General features: G+C 47.6%; 1 protein-coding gene across 1 annotated transcript in view; it reads left to right on the forward strand.

Annotated features, from left to right (window-relative positions):
• Nucleotides 1–19846, forward strand: part of mtor (mechanistic target of rapamycin kinase) — a 432694-nt gene that overhangs the window by 91515 nt on the left and 321333 nt on the right. Inside the window, 3 exon segments of the mRNA XM_068017001.1 lie at nucleotides 1129–1302; nucleotides 2440–2519; nucleotides 7578–8230. Of these exon segments, the coding sequence (XP_067873102.1) occupies nucleotides 1129–1302; nucleotides 2440–2519; nucleotides 7578–8230 (907 nt within the window).

Raw genomic sequence — 19846 nt, forward strand, 5'->3', positions numbered from 1 at the left:
TCCTCCCCTCTCCCCCCCTCTCTCCCTCTCCTCCTCCCTCTCTCTCCTCTCTCTCCTCTCTCTCCCTCTCTCTCCTCTCCCTCTCTCACCCTCTCTCTCTCTCTCTCCTCACCTCTCCCTCTCTCTCGCTAGCCTCTCTCCTCTCTCGCCTCTCTCACCTCTCTCTCCCTCTCTCACCCTCTCTCACCCTCTCTCTCCCTCTCTCACCCTCTCTCTCTCCCTCTCTCACCCTCTCTCACCCTCTCTCACCCTCTCTCGCCCTCTCTCTCCCCTCTCTCACCCTCTCTCACACCTCTCTCTCCCTCTTCTCTCTCCCTCTCTCTCCCTCTCTCTCCCTCTCTCTCCCTCTCTCTCTCTCCCTCTCTCTCCCTCTCTCTCCCTCTCTCTCCCTCTCTCTCCTCTCTCCCTCTCTCACCCTCTCTCACCCTCTCTCACCCTCTCTCACCTCTCTCACCCTCTCCCTCTCACCCTCTCTCACCCTCTCCTCTCTCACCCTCTCTCTCTCCTGCTCTCCTCTCTCTCTCTCTCTCTCCTCTCTCTCTCCTCTCTCTCGCCTCTCTCCCTCTCGCTCCCTCTCGCCTCTCTCGCTCCTCTCCCTCGCACGCCCTCTCTCTCTCCTCTCCTCACGCTTCTCTCTCTCTCGCTCTCTCTCTCTCTCTCTCTCTCTCTCTCTCGCTTTCTCTCTCTCCACCCTTCCTGCCCACCCGCTCTCGCGCCCTTCTCGCTCGCTCGTCTCTCTCTCATCTCTCTCTCATCTCTCTCTCTCTCTCTCTCTCTCTCGCTCTCGTCTCTCTTCTCTCTCTCTCTCTCTCTCTCTCTCTCTCTACCCTTCCTGCCCACCCGCTCTCGCTCGCTCTCTCTCTCTCTCTCTCTCTCTCCACCCTTTCCACCCTCCTCCCCACTCTCTCTCTCTCCACCCTTCCTCCGCACTCTCGCTTGCTCTCTCTCCACCCTTCCTCCCCTCCCTCTCTCTCCACTCTTCCTCCCCTCCCTCTCTCTCCACTCTTCCTGTCTTGCTCTGTCTCTCTCCACTCTTCCTCCCCTCCTCCTCGGTCCCCATTTTTGAATACCTCTACAATTGATTCAATACCAAACAGAAAACTTATATTTTTCCAACTAGAGGTCAAGAAATATGATTTACTGCTGCTGTTTTATGTGAATTCACCAGGTGGCGCTGTGGACCCTGGGACAACAGGTTGCCTGCACAGGTTATGTGGTGGAACCTTACAGGAAATACCCCTCTCTTCTTGAAGTGCTGCTAAACTTTTTAAAGACTGAGCAAAACCAGGGCATTCGAGAGAGGTAAGGCACGGAGCATATACAAAGAAATACTTGCTACTGCTACATAGTTGATTTAGGAGTATTGATCTAAATCCTTTCCATCGGAAGAAGCGAGCAATCTTTTTGCTACAGTAGGAGTCCTTGGTAATTTGTTTCACTCATTTCAGCACATTGGTAATTCCATGATCCTGTGCTCAAAGGAGTACAGGTCAGAGATTGGGTCCAACATTTTTGCCTAGATTTTCTGTAGCGTAAATGTATCACTTATGTTTTATTTCTGTCTCCCCACACAAGCGCCCCCCGCACCAAAGTCTGCATGTGCCATGCATCACCTCCTGGCCCAGAGAGTGATCAGTAGGCATGTTTCCAGGCCCATTCTTAAGCCAGCATCTCGGAGGTATATGAAAGTAACATGGAGATTACCAGCTAACTGATTTCTTGATTCTGCCACTACTGGAGACCAGCAAGCATGTTGAGATTCTACATCTGCACAAAGCTATAAACTTCTGCAACTGCAACACCCTTATTTATGTGCTGCATAACAGACCACTTGTAAAGTAGTTGATCTTAAACATTATATATCAAACAAATGCAGCATTCATTGCAACTCAAACAATTCATGAATTTGCAAACCATCATTTTGGGGTCATCAGTCCTGTAACACAAGCCCAGAAAATTGCCTATTGTAAGGCCTAATTAAAAACTAGTAATTGAAGATTGAGCAGTGTTTCATCTATAAATTACAGATCCTAAGTTAAAAATGAATTTCTAGTTGCTGTTTTGAATTTAAAATAATTGGGTTACCATAATTGTCAGCTGGATTATACTCATTCATTATTTCGAATTTGTGTCTGAGAAGTTGCCTCATATTTTTCCCACTTTAAAAGCAAAGATTCCACTGTTAGCTCAGTGCATGAATACTCAGCTTGATGTGGTGCTGAGCTATATGGACCAATGAAGTTTCAGTTTTAATTCTTGGTCTGTGCTGAGCTGGCTAATCTCAGGCAGAACAGCAGTAGGGTGCTGTGGTTTGCCTCAAATCCTTGGGGCTACATATGGGGGAAATCAGCCTGGGCTCCCTCCATTGATCATTATTCAATCACCCATGTTGGAAATTGCATGTATGAGGTTTTCACCCATGGTCCAATTGCCTGCCAGAGATCCCAGTTTAGGCTTGGATGTGAAAAATGATCACTTTAACAGGTACTTGAGGACTGTAGAATCATGTTCCTGCATAGGTCAGTGCCTTCAGATGAGTGGGGGGGGGGGGTGGGGGTGGATATTAAAGTTTTCCCTTTTGTGAAATGTACCACGACTTGTTACTGTTTACTTTCCTATAATTTTCTCCCCATCTTTCCTTAAGATGGGGCACTGGCGCTGGGGTATGGTTCTGTGAATGCTGGTAACCCTTCCTCCCTCATGTGCCAGTGAGAATTCTTCATGTGTGAGCTGAAGTTATTGAGTACCAGCAGAATAGCCAAATCTGATTCCTGTCTCTAACATGAAACTCTGGCTAATTTCCATCAAGTACCTCACCACACCTCCACCCCCTGCCTCTTTAACCCGGGCTAGACCCAGTGAGATCGAATGTAATACCTTCCAGTGTTGGCTTGCTGGAACTTGGGTTACTCAGCACAAACCAGAAACTAACTTTGAGACCTTCCTTGCCTGTGTGACTTTGTTGCATACTGAGCAATGCACAAAATTTAAGCCATTGGGTATGTTCAGATGGTCGCGCTTGATGCTGGTCTGTGATCACTGTAACATTGAAGCAAAACATGGGGATTATTTTTGCCATCTTGTTAGGTTATGGTTCTGTACAGTTTGTGCTGCAAGGATGCACAACATTTCTCTTGTGGAAAATTGAGGTTGCTGTTCTGAAGATATATGTTTTCAGACTCGTTATATTTGTGATTTGTTGCCTTTTAAGTTTACTTGGGAAAGAAATCTATTTTAATGTAATTATTCCAATTTGGAAAGAAAATATCTATGTATTATTTTGCTGGAAATTGAAGTGAAACATTTCTAAAAAGCCATTTCAAAACTGGAGGAAATATACACCAGGAACTTTTTTTCCGAAAATATACTTCATAAATTTTGTAAAAAAAATGCATTACAAAACAATTCTTAGTTTTAGTTTTAGAGATACAGCACTGAAACAGGCCCTTCGGCCCACCAAGTCTGTGCCAACCATCAACCACCCATTTATACTAATCCTACACTAATTCCATATTCCTACCACATCCCCACCTGTCCCTATAATTTACCTACCACCTACCTATACTAGGGGCAATTTATAATGGCCAATTTACCTACCAACCTGAAAGTCTTTTGGCTTGTGGGAGGAAAACCGGAGCACCCAGAGCCCCCCACGCAGACACAGGGAGAACTTGCAAACTCCACACAGGCAGTACCCAGAATTGAACCCGGGTCGCTGGAGCTGTGAGGCTGCGGTGCTAACCACTGCGCCACTGTGCTGAAAGCAATAGGGTTCTGATTCATTCGACACAGAACATGAGGTGCCTACCAACTCTTGCAATTCCATTTTGTAAACAATATACATTGGCATTATGTGACAAATCAAATATTTTTGGTGCATACAGCCCAAGGGTCTGACACGGGTTCAAGCCCCTCGCTATACTATGGCAGGAGGACCTTACACAGTGATCTTTCCTCATTGAGCCTTTGCAGCAACTTCCCCAAGCTTTAGTGCATCCCTCAGCATGTTGTTCTGGACCTTGGAATGTGCCAGTCTGCAAACTTGGTCGTGGACAACACTTTGCATTAGAAGACCAGCAAGTTTCGGACATACCAAAAAGTGTCTTTCTCCAGCAGCAGTTGATGTTTATCTCTCTGTGAATCCCTGGGAACAGCCCCTAGAGCACAGAGATCTCTTTCCACACTTGCTTTGCAAAGGTATATTACAGAAGCAGGTGGATGACGGTCTCTTCCGCACCGCAGGCGCCTCCAGGGCAGTGTGCAGAGGTGGTGATACCTGGGTTGTACTAAAAGGAGCTGACAGGAAGGGGCCTTCTCACTGCTAGTCACGCTATGTCTTGGTGCTTGTTTGAAAGTTCTGGTGATGAGGCATTCTGCCAAATGAGTTTGACAGTCTGCTCGGGGAGCCATACGACAGGATCCACCATCTACTTTTCCCGCAGGGCCTTGAGGATGTTGAGTGCGGACTGCTGCCTGACTTTTGGTCGAAGGTGGTTTTCTGCACACACATTTCCACGAAGGATAGGTGGTACGGCATGGTCCAACTGAATGGAACATTCTGCGGCAAAGTGGCCAGTCTCATCTTTCGCAACACGGGACAGATAGAACCTCAGCACGTAGTGACACTTGGTGTTTGTGTACTGGGGGTCTATGCACAGCTTGATGTAGCCGCAATGGAAAGGTGTCCATCAGGATGAGGGCAACATTGGGATATTTTTCCCCCTTTGTCTAGAGGTTTGAACATAGTGTCCCTGTGGACACTGTCCATTTTCAATCTCCAAAGTGGAAGATGGCGTGGGTGACCGCCACGGCACAGGAGTAGAGTATGGGCCAGACCTGTGCCAAGTATAGCAACACTGAGAGCACCTCGCACCTGATGACCAGGTTCTTACCCACAATGGAGAGGGAGTGTCGCTCTCTCACCTGATCAGTTTCTGTTCCACTGTGCCTGCTCACTCCTTCCAGTTTTTGGCGCACATCCTGGTCCCTCCGACCCATATCCCCAGCAACTTCAAATAGTCTGACCTGACGGTGAAAGGGACAAAGGATTGGTCAGCCCAGTTCCCAAAGAACATGGCCTCGCTCTTGTCGCAATTTACTTTGGCTCCCGAGGCCAGTTCGAACTGGTCACAGATGCTCATCAGCCTGCGAACGGACAGCAGATGAGAGTACAAGACGGTGACGTCGTCCATGTGCAGGGTGGCTTTGTCCTGAGTGTCTCCACTGCCTGGGATTGTCACCCCTCTTATGCCCGCATCCTTCCTGATGGTCTCAGCAAGTCTGACTTCAGATTTGATCGGAAAACTTTCCGATTCCCACCCATCTTGTGTAGAGCAGTTGGATCCAATTGTGGATTCCCTCTCCAAATCCCATTTTGGAGATCACATTCATCATATAGGGGTGCGAAAAACCTCCTGGTCCAAGCTGATGAGGCAGGTGTCCATCCCCCTGTCCCGTACATACGCGCTCGTATCCCTGAGTAGTGCAATGCTATTGGAGATCTTCCTGCTAGGTACAGTACAAGTCTGATCGGGGTGAGTCACTAACTCCAGAGCGGACTTGACCCAATTGGCGATGACCTTGGACAGAATTTTGTCGTCCACATTAAGCAGTGAGATGGGGCACCAATTTCTGATTTCCACCCTCTTTCCCTTCCGCTTGTAAATGAGGCTGATGATGCCTTTCCCCATGGATTCTGACATGCGACTGACCAGAAGCATACTCTCGTACACTTCCAGCAGGTCTGGGCCAATCCAATCCCACAGAGTCGAGTACAGCTCAACCAGTAAGCCATCACTTCTGGGAGTTTTTCTCGGCTCAAAGGACCTGACGCCCTCTGAACCCCTTTGAGGATAAAGAACCTCTTGATGTTCGCCTTAATCGCTTCCCACCAGTGTGTCGGGGACTCAAAGAGGGGTTTCACAGTTCTCCAACCTTTGTAATCCCTTTCAAGTTCCTCAGTGTTCTTTGGGGTCAGCAGCTTCATGTTCAGCTTCCATGTCCCCCTGCCAACTCTCTGGTGGTCCAGTAAGTGACAGTCTGCCAGTAGGACGCAGTGGCCAGAGAAGAAAACCAGCTTGACGTCGGTGGTTCTGACCGTGAATGCACGGGGCACAAACAGGAAGTCAACCCTGGATCAGACGGACCCATCTGGACCCAACCAGATGTCTCTAAGCTGTGCTCCATCGGCAAGGTCACTGTAGACGTCGTGCAGCTTGGCATCTTTTACTGTTTCCATTAGGAATCTGGACGTGATGTAGATTTGGCTGTCGGCCCTGGAGGATCGTCCAGCTGCATCAATGATGCAATTGAAGTCACAGCCTAGATTGACCAGCCTGAACGTTGCCAGCAGCAGTGGGAGCTGCTGGAGAGTGGTCAGCCGCTCGCTGCATTGAACCAGCGCATACACGTTGATTAACCGAAGCAGAGCATTTTTGTACGTTACGTCTACTACGAGGAGGCGACCACCTCCTTAACTTTGGAGTTGGAGAAGTTGCCTCCCCGCAGCAGAATACCCAGGCCAGAGGAACGGGAATCATTTTCCCCTGACCAGATTGATGACCCATAGAGCCACCATCGTGACCATTACCTGTAGGTGCTGAGTCGTGGTATTCCACACTCCTGCAGAAACAACAGGTCAGCTTTGACTTTGACAAGGTATCCCAAGGTTGAAACACATCGCGTTGTAGACTTGATGCTATGCGTATTAATGGAAGCAATCTTTAAACCCATTAAAGCTGTATGTTGATTACCACTCCAGGTGTCATTACAGGTCCCAGTCCTTGGGTATGTTCCTGCATACCCATCGTGTTCACAAACTGTTGCACAGTTGTTGGGCTCAGAAAATGGTCCTGGTCACTCACGGGGTTTGTTCCACTGGGGTGACATCGGGAGGTCTTGTAGGCAGCAAGGTTTGGGCTGTCCTCTGCTGGTGGTGTCTCTCCCCTCTGTTCCTCCTTGAGGATATTGCTCATGGCTTCCCAGAGCTGGGGTGCGCTGGGCCCTTCACTGCTTCCAGTGTTTTGGAGCCGGGGGCCTTCTCTTCCAGTTTCTTTGCGTTCTACCGCTTCTTTTGCTGGTGACGTCTTTCCTGCCCTTCCTCATCTGATGAGGAGCAGCAGCTATAGTCCTTCTCAGACGTTAACCTCCTGTTGCCACTGGTTTGGGTTGTGGCCTTTTCCTTTTCTGGGGCTGCCTTCTTTATGGTTTTCCTCTTGACCACATGCCACTCACCTGGCTGTCCCTCTGCTGGCTCCTCCTGCATTGATTATGTCTGCTGAGGAGGCGGCTCTGGGCACAGGATTGGCGTTTGGCTGCTTGCTGCAGTTCCATCTTCTTATCTTCCTTAGACAGATTTTCCTCGCTGCGGGGTTTAGTGGGGGGGAGGGTTGCTGCTCTCTTTTGCAGCACCAGCCACGTTCACCTTTCCTTCCTCCTGCTTCTCCTTGGCTCTGGCTGCCTGTGTGTAACTGAGGCAGTATTTTGGGCAGGTCACATAGAGGTGGCCTGCCCCACCACACAGGTTGCAGCACTTAGTGTGCTTGCAGTCCTTTGTCTGATGACCTTCCTGCTTGCAGTTCCTGCAGACGACTGTTCTGTATTTGACCGCCACGTGGCCAGATTTGCCACAGTTACGACAAACCCTGGGCTGCCCCACACAGACCAAGAATCCTCGACTTCCCTTGATAGCGAAGCTGGAGGGAGGGTGGAGGATAACTCCGTTGGCATCTGCCTTCAAGGTCACCTTGACCTGCTGTTTGCTGGTCCTAATCCCGAATGGGTCTTTGACCTCAGTGCTGCTCCCGGCCACCTCGACGTACCTGGCAAGAAAAGGGAGCACATCCACGACAGGAAAATGGGGGTTTTAGAGGCAGATTGTCACCACCTGGTTCCGTTGCGATGGCAGTGTAAAGAGCGGCCCCGCCATGAGGTGCCTCTTCTTGAAGACCTTCAGGAACTTCATGCATCCTGCCACACTCTTGAACGTCATGTCAAAGTAGCCACTGCTGATAAAGTCCTGCAGGCAGAAGATGTCCGCAGCTTCGAATCCACAGATTTCAAACAGGACTCGCTTAATGAAGAAGGTACAGTCAATGGGTGCACCTCCATCGCTGTCTTTCAATGCCACCCTAACGGTGTTACGACCCCCATGACCTGGAGCTCTGGTGTTGGTTGCAGCCATTTTTTGCTCGAAGCCGTCCCAGGGCAGGCACTACGACCCAAACCAGCAGTAAAATAACAACCACGATAATCTCCAATCCCAAAGGGTGAAATGCTGTAAAAACAGTGCTGAAACTCCCAAAAAACACAAAAGGGAAGACTTAAAAACACCACCTGCAGGATTGAGCTCTGCTGATCATGGTCTCTCGCCTGTTAGGCTGCCAGGAACCTATCAGTTTTTTTTTCAAAAATATACTTTATTGATATAAATTTGCAAAAATACATGACAAAACAGTTCAGGTTTCACATTTCAGGAAGTGCAATAGAGGTCAGATTTCTTCGATACAGAAAACATGAAATGCCTCACAATTATTGCCATTCCATTTTAAATGCAAAGTGCATTGGCATTACATAGCAAAAAACATTTTGTTGCATACAGCCCAAGAAGTTTTACACAGGTTCCAGACCCTCAGTATATTATGGTGGGACGACCTTACACAGTGGCTTTTCCCCATTGAGCCTTTGCTGCGGCTGCCCCAAGCTTTAATGCGTCCCTCAGCACGTAGTCCTGGACCCTTGGAATGTGCCAGTCTGCAACACTCTGTGGTGGACAACTCTTTGCACTGGAAGACCAGCAAGTTTCGGGCAGACCAAAGTGCATCCTTCACCGAGTTGATGGTCCTTCAGCAACAGTTGATGTTTATCTCGGTGTGTGTCCCTGGGAACAGCCCCGAGAGCACAGAGTGCTGTGTTACAGAGCTGTTCAGGATGAACCTCAACAGAAACCACTGCATCTCTTTCCATACCTGCTTTGCAAAGGTGCATTCCAGAAGGAGGTAGGCCACAGTCTCTTCCCCACCACAGCCACCTCGAGGGCAACGTGCGGAGGTGGTGAGACTCTGCGCGTGCAGGAAGGATGTGATGGGGAAGGCCCTTCTCACACCAGCTAAGCTATATCTTGGTGCTTGTTTGAAAGTTCTGGTGATGAGGCATTCTGCCAAATGACTTTGACAGTCTGCTCGGGGAACCATCCGACAGGATCCACCGTCTCCTTTTCCCGCAGGGCCTTGAGGACATTCCGTGCAGATGGATTGGTGGTCAAAGGTGTTTTTCTGCACCGACTTTTCCACGAAGGATAGCTGGAATGGCACGATCCAACTGGATGGTGCATTACATGGCAATGAGGCCAGACCCATCCTTCACAGCACCGGGGACAGATAGAACCTCAGCACATAGTGACACTTGGTGTTTGTGTACTGGGCTCTACGCAGAGCTTGATGCAGCCGCACACAAAATTGGCCATCAGGATGAGGTCGAGATTGGGTACGTTTTTCCCACCTTTATCCAGAGGTTTGAACAGCGTGTTCCTGTGGACATGGTCCATTTTCGATCTCCAGATAAAGCGGAAAATGGCTCAGGTGACCGCCACGCCACAGGAGTGGGGTATGGGTCAGACCTGCGCCACGTACAGTGACAACATGAGCGCCTCGCACCTGATGACCAGGATCTTTCCTGAAATGGAGAGAGAACGCTGCTCCCACATGCTCAGTTTATGTTCTGTCATGGCAATATGCTCCTTCCAGTTTTTGGCGTACACCCTCGACCCTCCAAACCATATCCCCAGCACCTTCAGGTAGTCTGACCTGGCGGTGAAGGGGACAAAGGGTCGGTCGGCCCAGTTCCCAAAGAACATGGCCTCGCTCTTGCCGCGATTTACTTAGGCTCCCGAGGCCAGTTCAAATTGGTCGCAGATGCTCATCAGTCTGTGAACGGACAGCGGATCCGAGCAGAAGACGGTGATGTCGTCCATGTACAGTGAGGCTTTGACCTGAGTGCCTCCACTGCCTGGGATTGTGACCCCTCTTATGCCCGTATCCTTCCGAATGGACTCAGCAAAAAGTTCCATTTAACAAGCAAACAAGACAGGGGAGAAAGGACAGCCTTGTCTGACTTCAGATTTGATTGGGAAACTTTCTGATTCCCTCCCTGAGACTGCGCTACTGATGTTTGTTCGAGCAGTTGGATCCGATTGGGGATTCCCTCCGCAAACCCCATTTTGGAGATCACGTCCATCATGTCAGGTACCTAAAATAAACGCAAAATACTGCGGATGCTGGAGATCTGAAATAAAAACCAGAAACACTGGAAATACTCAGGTCTGGCAGCATCTGTGGAGAGAGAAACAGAGTTAACATTTCAGGTCAGTGACCTTTCTTCAGAACTGGCAGATATAAGAAATGTTCAAGGTTTTAAGCAAGTAAAGCTGGGGTTGGGCAAGAGATAACAAAAGAGAAGGTGTTGATAAAACAAGGTCACAGAATAGCTGACCGGAAGTTCCTGGAACAAAGGCAAACAATATGTTAATAGTGTGCCGAAAGACAAAGCATTAGTACGGATCAGGTGTTAATGGACTGAAAATTGAACAGCCACAAGCACAAACATGAAAAAAAACAGTGGGTAGGCACAGTAGAAGCTTTACTTGCTTAAAATCTTTTACATTTCTTATATCTGCCAGTTCTGGAGAAGGGTCACTGACCTGAAACATTAACTCTGCTTCTCTCTCCACAGATGCTGCCAGACCTGCTAAATATTTCCAGTGTTTCTTGTTTTTATTTCAGATTTCCAGCATCCACAGTATTTTGCTTTTATTTTAGTGTTTAATTCACTGCCACTTCTCTTCCAGGAATGCCTACCTTAAAGTTCTGCTCTTCTCTCCGACGGGATTTTTGCTTGTCTCTTTTACCTTGTTCACCTTCATTGCTTTCTATTTCCCTCCTTGTGTTTGATAAAGTGTGTACCAAAACTCGTTTTCACAGCCACATTTCCTTCCTCAGTGACTGTCTCTGGCTCTGACTTATTCCATGTGGATTCCAATTACAGTTTCACCCATCATGAATCCATTTTGAATCCACCCAGGATTACAGGTGTCTCCAAGAAATACGCGTTCCTCGGACTGCTGTTCTCGCCGCATCCTGAGATCCACACTCAGTGCCATGCGCCATCAGATGTACACACTGGACCCCTCTCTCCAGAAGCACCGCCTCACCTTATCACAAAGCTGTTCTACTCCACAGTTTCATTTCATCCTTTGTCTTATCTGACACATTAACAAAAAAACTTTTTTCTTCCTTTCAGGTGCCAAGGAACACAAGCTCCAGTAGCTGATGGGGACTAATGCCCCTCCAGATCCTTCTTCCCTTTCACTTCCCTCTGACCCCACCCCTTCTGATCTGACCCCTTGCCATGTATTCACTATACCCTCTGACCTCCCCCCTCTGACGCTGAATGTTCTGTACTCAGCACAGGACTCAGTTTTATCTCCTTATGCCCCCACCTCAATGAATTACGCGCTCGGCATGACGTTGAGCTCTTGTTCCGTCACTTCCGCCTCCGGGCTCACTTCTTTGACTAGGAGTCCTCTCTCCGATCAGCAGACCCATTCACCCGGCTCCAGCATTCTCCCTCTACCTGGACCCCTCCCTCAGGCCTCTTAACCGCTCTTGATCTTTTCATTGAAAACTGTCGGCGAGACATTGGTCATCTCAATTTCTCTGCCCCCCTCACTCATTCTAACCTGTCCCCCTCTGAACTTGTCGCACTCCGTACTCTCAGGTCTAACCCCGACATTGTCATCAAACCTGCAGACAAGGGTGGTGCTGTTGTTGTATGGCGTACCGACCTCTACCTTGCCAACTCTCAAGACACTTCTTCCTACTTCCCCCTGGACCATGACCCCACCACCGAACATCAAGCGACTGTCCACAGGACTGTCACTGACCTCATCTCCTCTGGAGATCTTCCCTCCACAGCTTCCAACCTCATAGTCGCGCAACCCAGACAGCCCGCTTCTACCTCCTTCCCAAAATCCATAAACAGGACTGTCCCGGCAGACCCATTGTTTCAGCCTGTTCCTGCCCCACTGAACTTACTTCTTCCTATCTTGACTCTATCTTTTCTCTGCTGGTCCAGTCTCTACTCACCTACTTCCGTGACTCTTCTGACGCCCTACGTCATTTTGACAATTTCCAGTTTCCTGGCCCCAACTGTCTCCTCTTCACTATGGACATCCAATTTCTCTACACCTCCATCCCCCACCAGGACGGTTGAGGGCTCTTCACTTCTTCCTTGAGCAGAGGCCCAACCAGTCCCCATCCACCGCCACCCTCCTCCGCCTGGCTGAACTTGTTCTCGCATTGAACAACTTCTCCTTCAACTCCACTCACTCCATTCAAGTAAAAGATGTTGCTATGGGTACCTGCATGGGCCCTGGTTATGCCTGTCTTTTTGTGGGATATGTCGAACATTCCTTGTTCCAGTCCTATTCAGGCCCCCTCCCCCAACTCTTTTTCCGGTACGTTGATGACTGTATCGATGCCGTTTCCTGCTTCTGCCCCGAACTGGAAAACTTTATCCACTTTGCTTCTAATTTCCACCCTTCTTCTCACCTTTACATGATCCATCTCCAACACCCCCCTACCCTTCCTCGACTTCTGTCCCCATCTCTGGGGATAGGCTGTCTACTAATATTCATTATAAGCCCACCAACTCCCACAGCGACCTCGACTACACTTCTTCACACCCTGCCTCCTGTAAGGACTCCATTCCATTTTCCCAGTTTCTCCATCTCTGACACATCTGCTCTGATGATGCTACCTTCCATGACAGCACTTCTGATATGTCTTCCTTTTTCCTCAACAGAGGATACCCCCCCCACTGTGATTAACAGGGCCCTCAACCGTGTCTGGCCCATTTCCCACACCTCTACCCTCACCCCTTCCCCTCCATCCCAGAACCGCGACAGAGTTCCCCTAGTCCTCGTTTTCCACTCCATCAGCCTCCATATCCAAAGGATCATCCTCTGCCATTTCTGCCACCTCCAGCGTGATTCCACTACCAAAGCGTCTTCCTCTGCCTTCCCCTGTCAGCATTACGAAGGGATCGTTCCCTCCATGACACCCTGGTCCACTCCTCCATTCCCCCCACCACCTCGTCCCCTTCCCATGGGACCTTCCCTGCAATCGCAGGAGGTGTAATACCTGCCCATTTACCTCCTCTCTCCTCACTATCCAAGGCCTCAAACACTCCTTTCGGGTGAAGCAGCGATTTACTTGTACTTCTTTCAATATAGTATACTATTGCTGCTCACAATGTGGTCTCCTCTACATTGGGGAGACCAAACGCAGACTGGGTGAATGCTTTGCGGAACATCTCCGCTCGGTCCGAAAGCATGACCCCGAACTTTCGGTTGCTGGCCATTTCAGCACTCCCCCCTGCTCTCATGCTCACATCTCTGTCCTGGGATTGCTGCACTGTTCCAGTGAACATCAACGCAAGCTCGAGGAACAGCATCGCATTTACCGATTAGGCATGCTATGGCCTGCCGAACTGAACATTGAGTTCAGTAATTTCAGAGCATGACTGGGCCCCCCATTTTACTTTTCTTTTTAGTTATTTTTTCTTTTTTGTGTTTATTTTATTTTAGTTTATTCAGTTTGTTTCTACTGTGCCTACCCACTGTTTTTTTTCATGTTTGTGCTTGTGGCTGTTCAGTTTTCAGTCCATTAACAGCCTTGTCTTTCGCACCATTAACATATTGTTTGCCTTTGCTCCATGACCTTCTGGTCAGTTATTCTCTGTGACCATGTCCTATCAACACCTTCTCCTTTGTTATCTCTTGCCCCATCCCCATTTTACTTGCTTAAAATCGTTTACATTTCTTCTATCTGCCAGTTCTAAAGAAGGGTCACTGACCTGAAACATTAACTCTCCTCTCTCCACAGATGCTGCCAGACCTGCTGAGTATTTCCACCGTTTCTTGTTTTTATGCCAGGAACCTATCAGTGTGCAGTGGAAGAAAAGCATTAGGTATAGAATGCAATTTCTGATGAACTCCCATTGGATGCAGTAAAGCTTTACTGCACTTTAGGATAAGGTGGCATTGTTCATACTGCAGTTACATTTAAAGACAACGGGGTAGAGTTTCCACTTGGGCACAATCAGCGATCTGGACACAAATTGTGGCAAAAATTGCGCTCGTTTTGAGAAGTGTTCCTTCTCAAGTTTCTGCTCAAACTCGTTTCGAATTTGTCATGAACCAGCATAATTGGGCAGTGTTTTAGAACATAATGTTTTTAAAACTTTTTTTGCTTTAAGTAATATTACTTCATGTATTTAAGAGTAGTAACTTGGAGCAGTTTGATTATTACTGCTGAAATTGGGTTTATCACACAAAATAAGCATTTGTAACCAGAGTGTCTAGCGCACGACCTGTGAGTAACCTGATTTTAAATAACTGAAAATAACTTTTAAAAACTATACAGAACCATTTGCTAATTATATTGGGGCACAGCAGCCAGTTCCTTAGTAAATTTAAGAAAAAGTTAAAAGCTTTTAAATGTGTCTATTAATGTCCTTGTACCTGAAAGAACAGCTTAATTTTAAGAGACTCCTCAAAGGTCCTCCAACTGGTCCAGTTAGCGGAAACTTGCCATGGAGATTAATTTCTGGGGGTGAGGTCAGTCTTGTGCAATGTATTTCAAACTAACTCAAAAGATTGCGGAAAACCAGTTTATGCTGGATGTAAATTGTGATTGAAATGCTGCAATCTTTTGCTCTGGTTTGGCTGATATCGGGCAAATTGTGCTGAAAAAAAAGAGTGCATTCTAGCAGAAACTCCAGGCCAATAGATCTGACTGCTTTTGGTCTATGGACTCATTTGCCACAACCTATTGTTTTCTGTTTTGAGGGAGATGGGTGGAGTTCGTTACCTCTTAATGTTATTTTTTTATACTGTATGGCCACTTTTTTGTGCTATAGGATATATTTTGTATTGTGAAATCTTTCAATCTACACTCTTAATCCTTGTTACTTTATTTTGCTGTTTGGCTATACCGGCATTATCTGCAGGATATGATTTGAAATGTGATTGTGTGCAGTTTTATCTGCTTTAACACTGCAAAATACAAAATTAACAAGACATGGGATGTTGAAGTATCCTTTTAATAGGAACAAATTCATTTGAAGATGAAGTTAATTCAGGTAAAAATTGTCACTATATACATTTTTAAGTGCAGACTTGTTAGTAAAAAAATTATTGAAAATCAAGCATAGGTATTTTACAGAAATGCATCAAAGCATTCTAGTTTAAATGAAAAACTGATTTTTTTCATACTGCTGCTCTTGGTGCTGGTCATCATTCAAGTCAGTTGGATGTAGGTAAAAGTGATATTCAAAACATCTGCTCCTGCTCAGGACTGCTGTTCGCAACTATGTTCATTATCAAGTAATCGTCCGTTGAAATAATTTATTTTGTAGATCACCTGTCAGTAAGAATAACCATTTTCGTGTACTTGCTTTGAAGTTGATATTTTCCCCTCACCTGTTCTTAGCAATTTTTTTTTACTCATTCATGGGATGTGGCGTCACTGGCTATGCCAGCATTTATTGCCCATCCCTAATTTCCCTTGAGAAGGTGGTGGTGAGCTGCCTTCTTGAACCGCTACAGTCCATGTGTGGTAGGTACACCCACAGTGCTGTTAGGAAGGGAGTTCCAAGATTTTGACCCAGCGACAGTGAAGGAACGGCGATATAGTTCCAAGTCAGGATAGTGTGTGACTTGGAGGGGAACTTGCAGGTGGTGATGTTCCCATGCATCTGCTGCTCTTCTCCTTCGAGGTGGTAGTGGTCATGGGTTTGGAAGGTGCTGTCGAAGGAGACTTGGTGCGTTGCTGCAGTGCATCTTGTAGATGGTACACACTGCTGCCACTGTGCGTCAGTGGTGGAGGGAGTGAATGTTTGTGGATGAGGTGCCAATCAAGCGGGCTGCTTTGTTCTGGATGGTGTCGAGCTTCTTGAGTATTGTTGGAGCTGCACCCATCCAGGCAAGTGGAGAGTGTTCCATCACACTCCTGACTTGTGCCTTGTGGATGGTGAACAGGCTTTGGGGAGACAGGAGGTGAGTTACTCGCCTCAGGATTCCTAGCCTCTGACCTGCTTTTGTAGCCATGGTATTTATATGACTAGTCCAGTTCAGTTTCTGGTCAATGGTAGCCCCTAGGATGTTGATAGTGGGGGCTTCAGCGATGGTAATGCCGTTGAATGTCAAGGGGAGATGGTTAGATTCTCTCGTGTTGGAGATGGTCATTGCCTGGCACTTGTGTGGCGCGAATGTTATTTGCTACTTATCAGTCCAAGCCTGGATATTGTCCAGGTCTTGCTGCATTTCTACACGGACTGCTTCAGTATTTGAGGAGTTGCGAATGGTGCTGAACATTGTGCAATCATCAGGGAACATCCCCACTTCTGACCTTATGATTGAAGGTAGGTCATTGATGAAGCAGCTGAAGATGGTTGGGCCTAGGACACTACTCTGAGAAACTCCTGCAGTGATGTCCTGGAGCTCAGATGATTAACCTCCAACAACCACAACCATCTTCCTTTGCGCTAGGTATGACTCCAACCAGCAAAGAGATTCCCATTGACTCCAGTTTTGCTAAGGCTCCTTGATGCCACACTCGGTCAAATGCTGCCTTGATGTCAAGGGCAGTCACTCTCACCTCACCTCTTGAGTTCAGCTCTTTTGTCCATGTTTGAACCAAGGCTGTAATGAGATCAGGAGCTCAGTGGCCCTGGCGGAACCGAAACTGAGCATCACTGAGCAGGGTATTGCTAAGCAAGTGCTGCTTGATGGCACTGTTGATGACACCTTCCATCGCTTTACTGATGATTGAGAGTAAACTGATGGGGCAGTAATTGGCCGGGTTGGATTTGTCCTGCTTTTTGTGTACAGGACCTACCTGGGCAATTTTCCACATTACTGGGAAGATGCCAGTGTTGTAGCTGTACTGGAACGGCTTGGCTAGGGGTGCAGCAAGTTCTGGGGCACAGGTCTTCAGTACTATTGCCGGAATATTGTCAGGAGCCATAGCCTTTGCAGTATCCAGTGCCTTCAGTCGTTTCTTAATATCACGTGGAGTGAATCAAATTGGCTGAAGTCTGGCATCTGTGATGCTGGAGACTTCAGGAGGGGGCCGAGATGGATCATCAACTCGGCACTTCTGGCTGAAGATTGTTGCAAATGCTTCAGCCTTATCTTTCATACTGATGTGCTGGGCTCTCCCATCATTGAGGATGGGGATATTTGTGGAACCACCTCCTCCAGTTAGTTGTTTAATTGTCCACCACCATTCACGGCTGGATGTGGCAGGACTGCAGAGCTTATATCTGATCCGTTGGTTATGGGATCGCTTAGCTCTGTCTATCGCATGCTGCTTATACAGTTTGGCATGCAAGAAGTCCTGGGTTGTAGCTTCACCAGATTGACACCTCATTTTGAGGTATATCTGGTGCTGCTCCTGGCATGCCCTCCTGCACTCTTCATTGAACCAGGGTTGGTGTCCTGGCTTGATGGTAATGGTAGAGTGGGGAATATGCCGGGCCATGAGGTTACAGATTGTGGTTGAGTACAATTCTGCTGCTGCTGATGGCCCACAGCATCTTATGGATGCCCAGTTTTGCATTGCTATATCTGTTCGAAATCTATCCCATTTAGCACGGTGATAGTGCCACACAACACGATGGATGGTATCCTCAATGTGAAGGCGGGACTTCATCTCCACAAGGACTGTGCGGTGGTTACTCCTACCAATACAGTCATGGACAGAAGCATCTGCGGCAGGCAGATTGGTGAGGACAAGGTCAAGTATGTTTTTCCCACGTGTTGGTTCCCCCACCACCTGCCACAGACCCAGTCTAGTAGCTATGTTCTTTAGGACTCGGCTAGCTGGGTCAGTAATGGTGCTACCGAGCCACTCTTGGTGATGGACATTGAAGTCCCCTACCCAGAGTACATTTTGTGCCCTTGCCACCCTCAGTGCTTCCTCCAAATGATGTTCAACATGGAGGAGTACTGGCTCATTAGCTGAGGGAGGGCGGTAGGTGGTAATCAGTCGGTGGTTACCTTGCCCATGTTTGGCCTGATGCCATGAGACTTCATGGGGTCCAGATTCGATGTTGAGGACTCCCAGGGCAACTCCCTCCCTACTGTAGACCACTGTCCCGCCACCACTGCTGGGTCTGTCCTGCCGGTGGGACAGGGCATACCCGGGGATAGCGATAGCAGTCTCTGGGACATTGTCTGTAAGGTATGATTCCGTGGTATGACAGTGTCAGGCTGTTGCTTGACTAGTCTGTGGGACATCTGTCCCAACTTTGGCACAAGCCCCCAGATGTTAGTAAGGAGGACTTTGCAGGGCTGACAGGGCTGGGTTTGCCGTTGTCATTTCCAGTGCGCAGGTCGATGCCGGTTGGTCCGTCCGGTTTCATTCCTTTTCATTGACTTCGTAGCGGTTAGGTACAACTCAGTGGCTTGCTCGGCCATTTCAGAGGGCATGTAAGAGTTAACCACATTGCTGTGGGTCTGGAGTCACATGTAGGCCAGACCAGGTAAGGACAGCAGATTTCCTTCCCTAAAGGACATTAGTGAACCAGATGGGTTTTTACAACTATCGACAATGGTTTCATGGCCATCATTAGACTAGCTTTTAATTCCAGAGTTATTAATTAAATTCAAATTCCACCTTCCGCTGTGGTGGGATTCGAACCCATGTCTCCAGATCAATACCCTGGGTCTCTGGGTTACTAGTCCAGTGATAATACCACTACGACACCGACTCCCCAGTTACATGAGTTATTGAACTTAAAGGTGGGCACAGATGCCGTCACCCATTTTAAATAAGTTATCCAGGACAAAAGTACTTTTGCAAGCAAATTCTGTGTGAGCAAGTGCAGTGGAGGACGGAGTTTTTCCAGAACTGTCTAAATCTGTTGTGCCCTGCAGTAACTGCAGTTTAAGTTCTGTACAACTTCTAAACAGAGGCATGACTAGCATTGGACAAGATTATTGTGGTCCATCTGGTCAGTCCCAAATAGCATAAAATACTCATGGTTTATGTCTGCCATTGCTTCATTTGCCAAAAATCCATCCAGCTTCACCTTCACTATGTCCACCTTTATGTTCATATAAGCAATGTTTTGTTTTGGGCCCTAGGTTGTATTTGTATAATAATTTGATTAGTTAAGAATGGGAGTGTCGGTGTGAAATATACAATTTTTGCACACTACATACATATAATATGCACATATATATATCGTCAGCAGCGTAAGTACTAACTTCCTTGCCACGGCAATTTCACAAAACACTATATATTGGTGATATTAAAACTGTGCTCCCTTTCCCTCTCCCCTGTGTCCCCAATACCATTTTAACTAATTTAAATTTATTCAGGTGACATAATGTCTTTTTTATTTGCTAGCTCATATGCTGGAATGCATTCAGTTTTCTACATCTACATCTGTCATGGCGGTGCAAAACAACCTTTTTTTAAAAAAAGCAGCAGCTATGGCTTCCCTGTAATTTATCTCAATAATTTATATGTAATGGTAAGCACCTAGATTTGTCTATTCGCAAAGAACAGTACAGCACAGGAACAGGCCATTCGGCCCTCCAAGCCTGCGCCGCTCTCAATGCCTGTCTAAACTAAAACCTTCTGCTGTTCCGGGGACCGTATCCCTCTATTCATGTATTTGTCAAGATGCCTCTGAAACGTCGCTATCGTACCTGCTTCCACCATCTCCCCCAGCAGCAAGTTCCAGGCACTCCCCACCCTCTGTGTAAAGAACTTGCCTC

This window comes from Heterodontus francisci, chromosome 37 (assembly GCF_036365525.1).
Source record: "Heterodontus francisci isolate sHetFra1 chromosome 37, sHetFra1.hap1, whole genome shotgun sequence".
Classification (NCBI taxonomy): Eukaryota; Metazoa; Chordata; class Chondrichthyes; order Heterodontiformes; family Heterodontidae; genus Heterodontus; species Heterodontus francisci.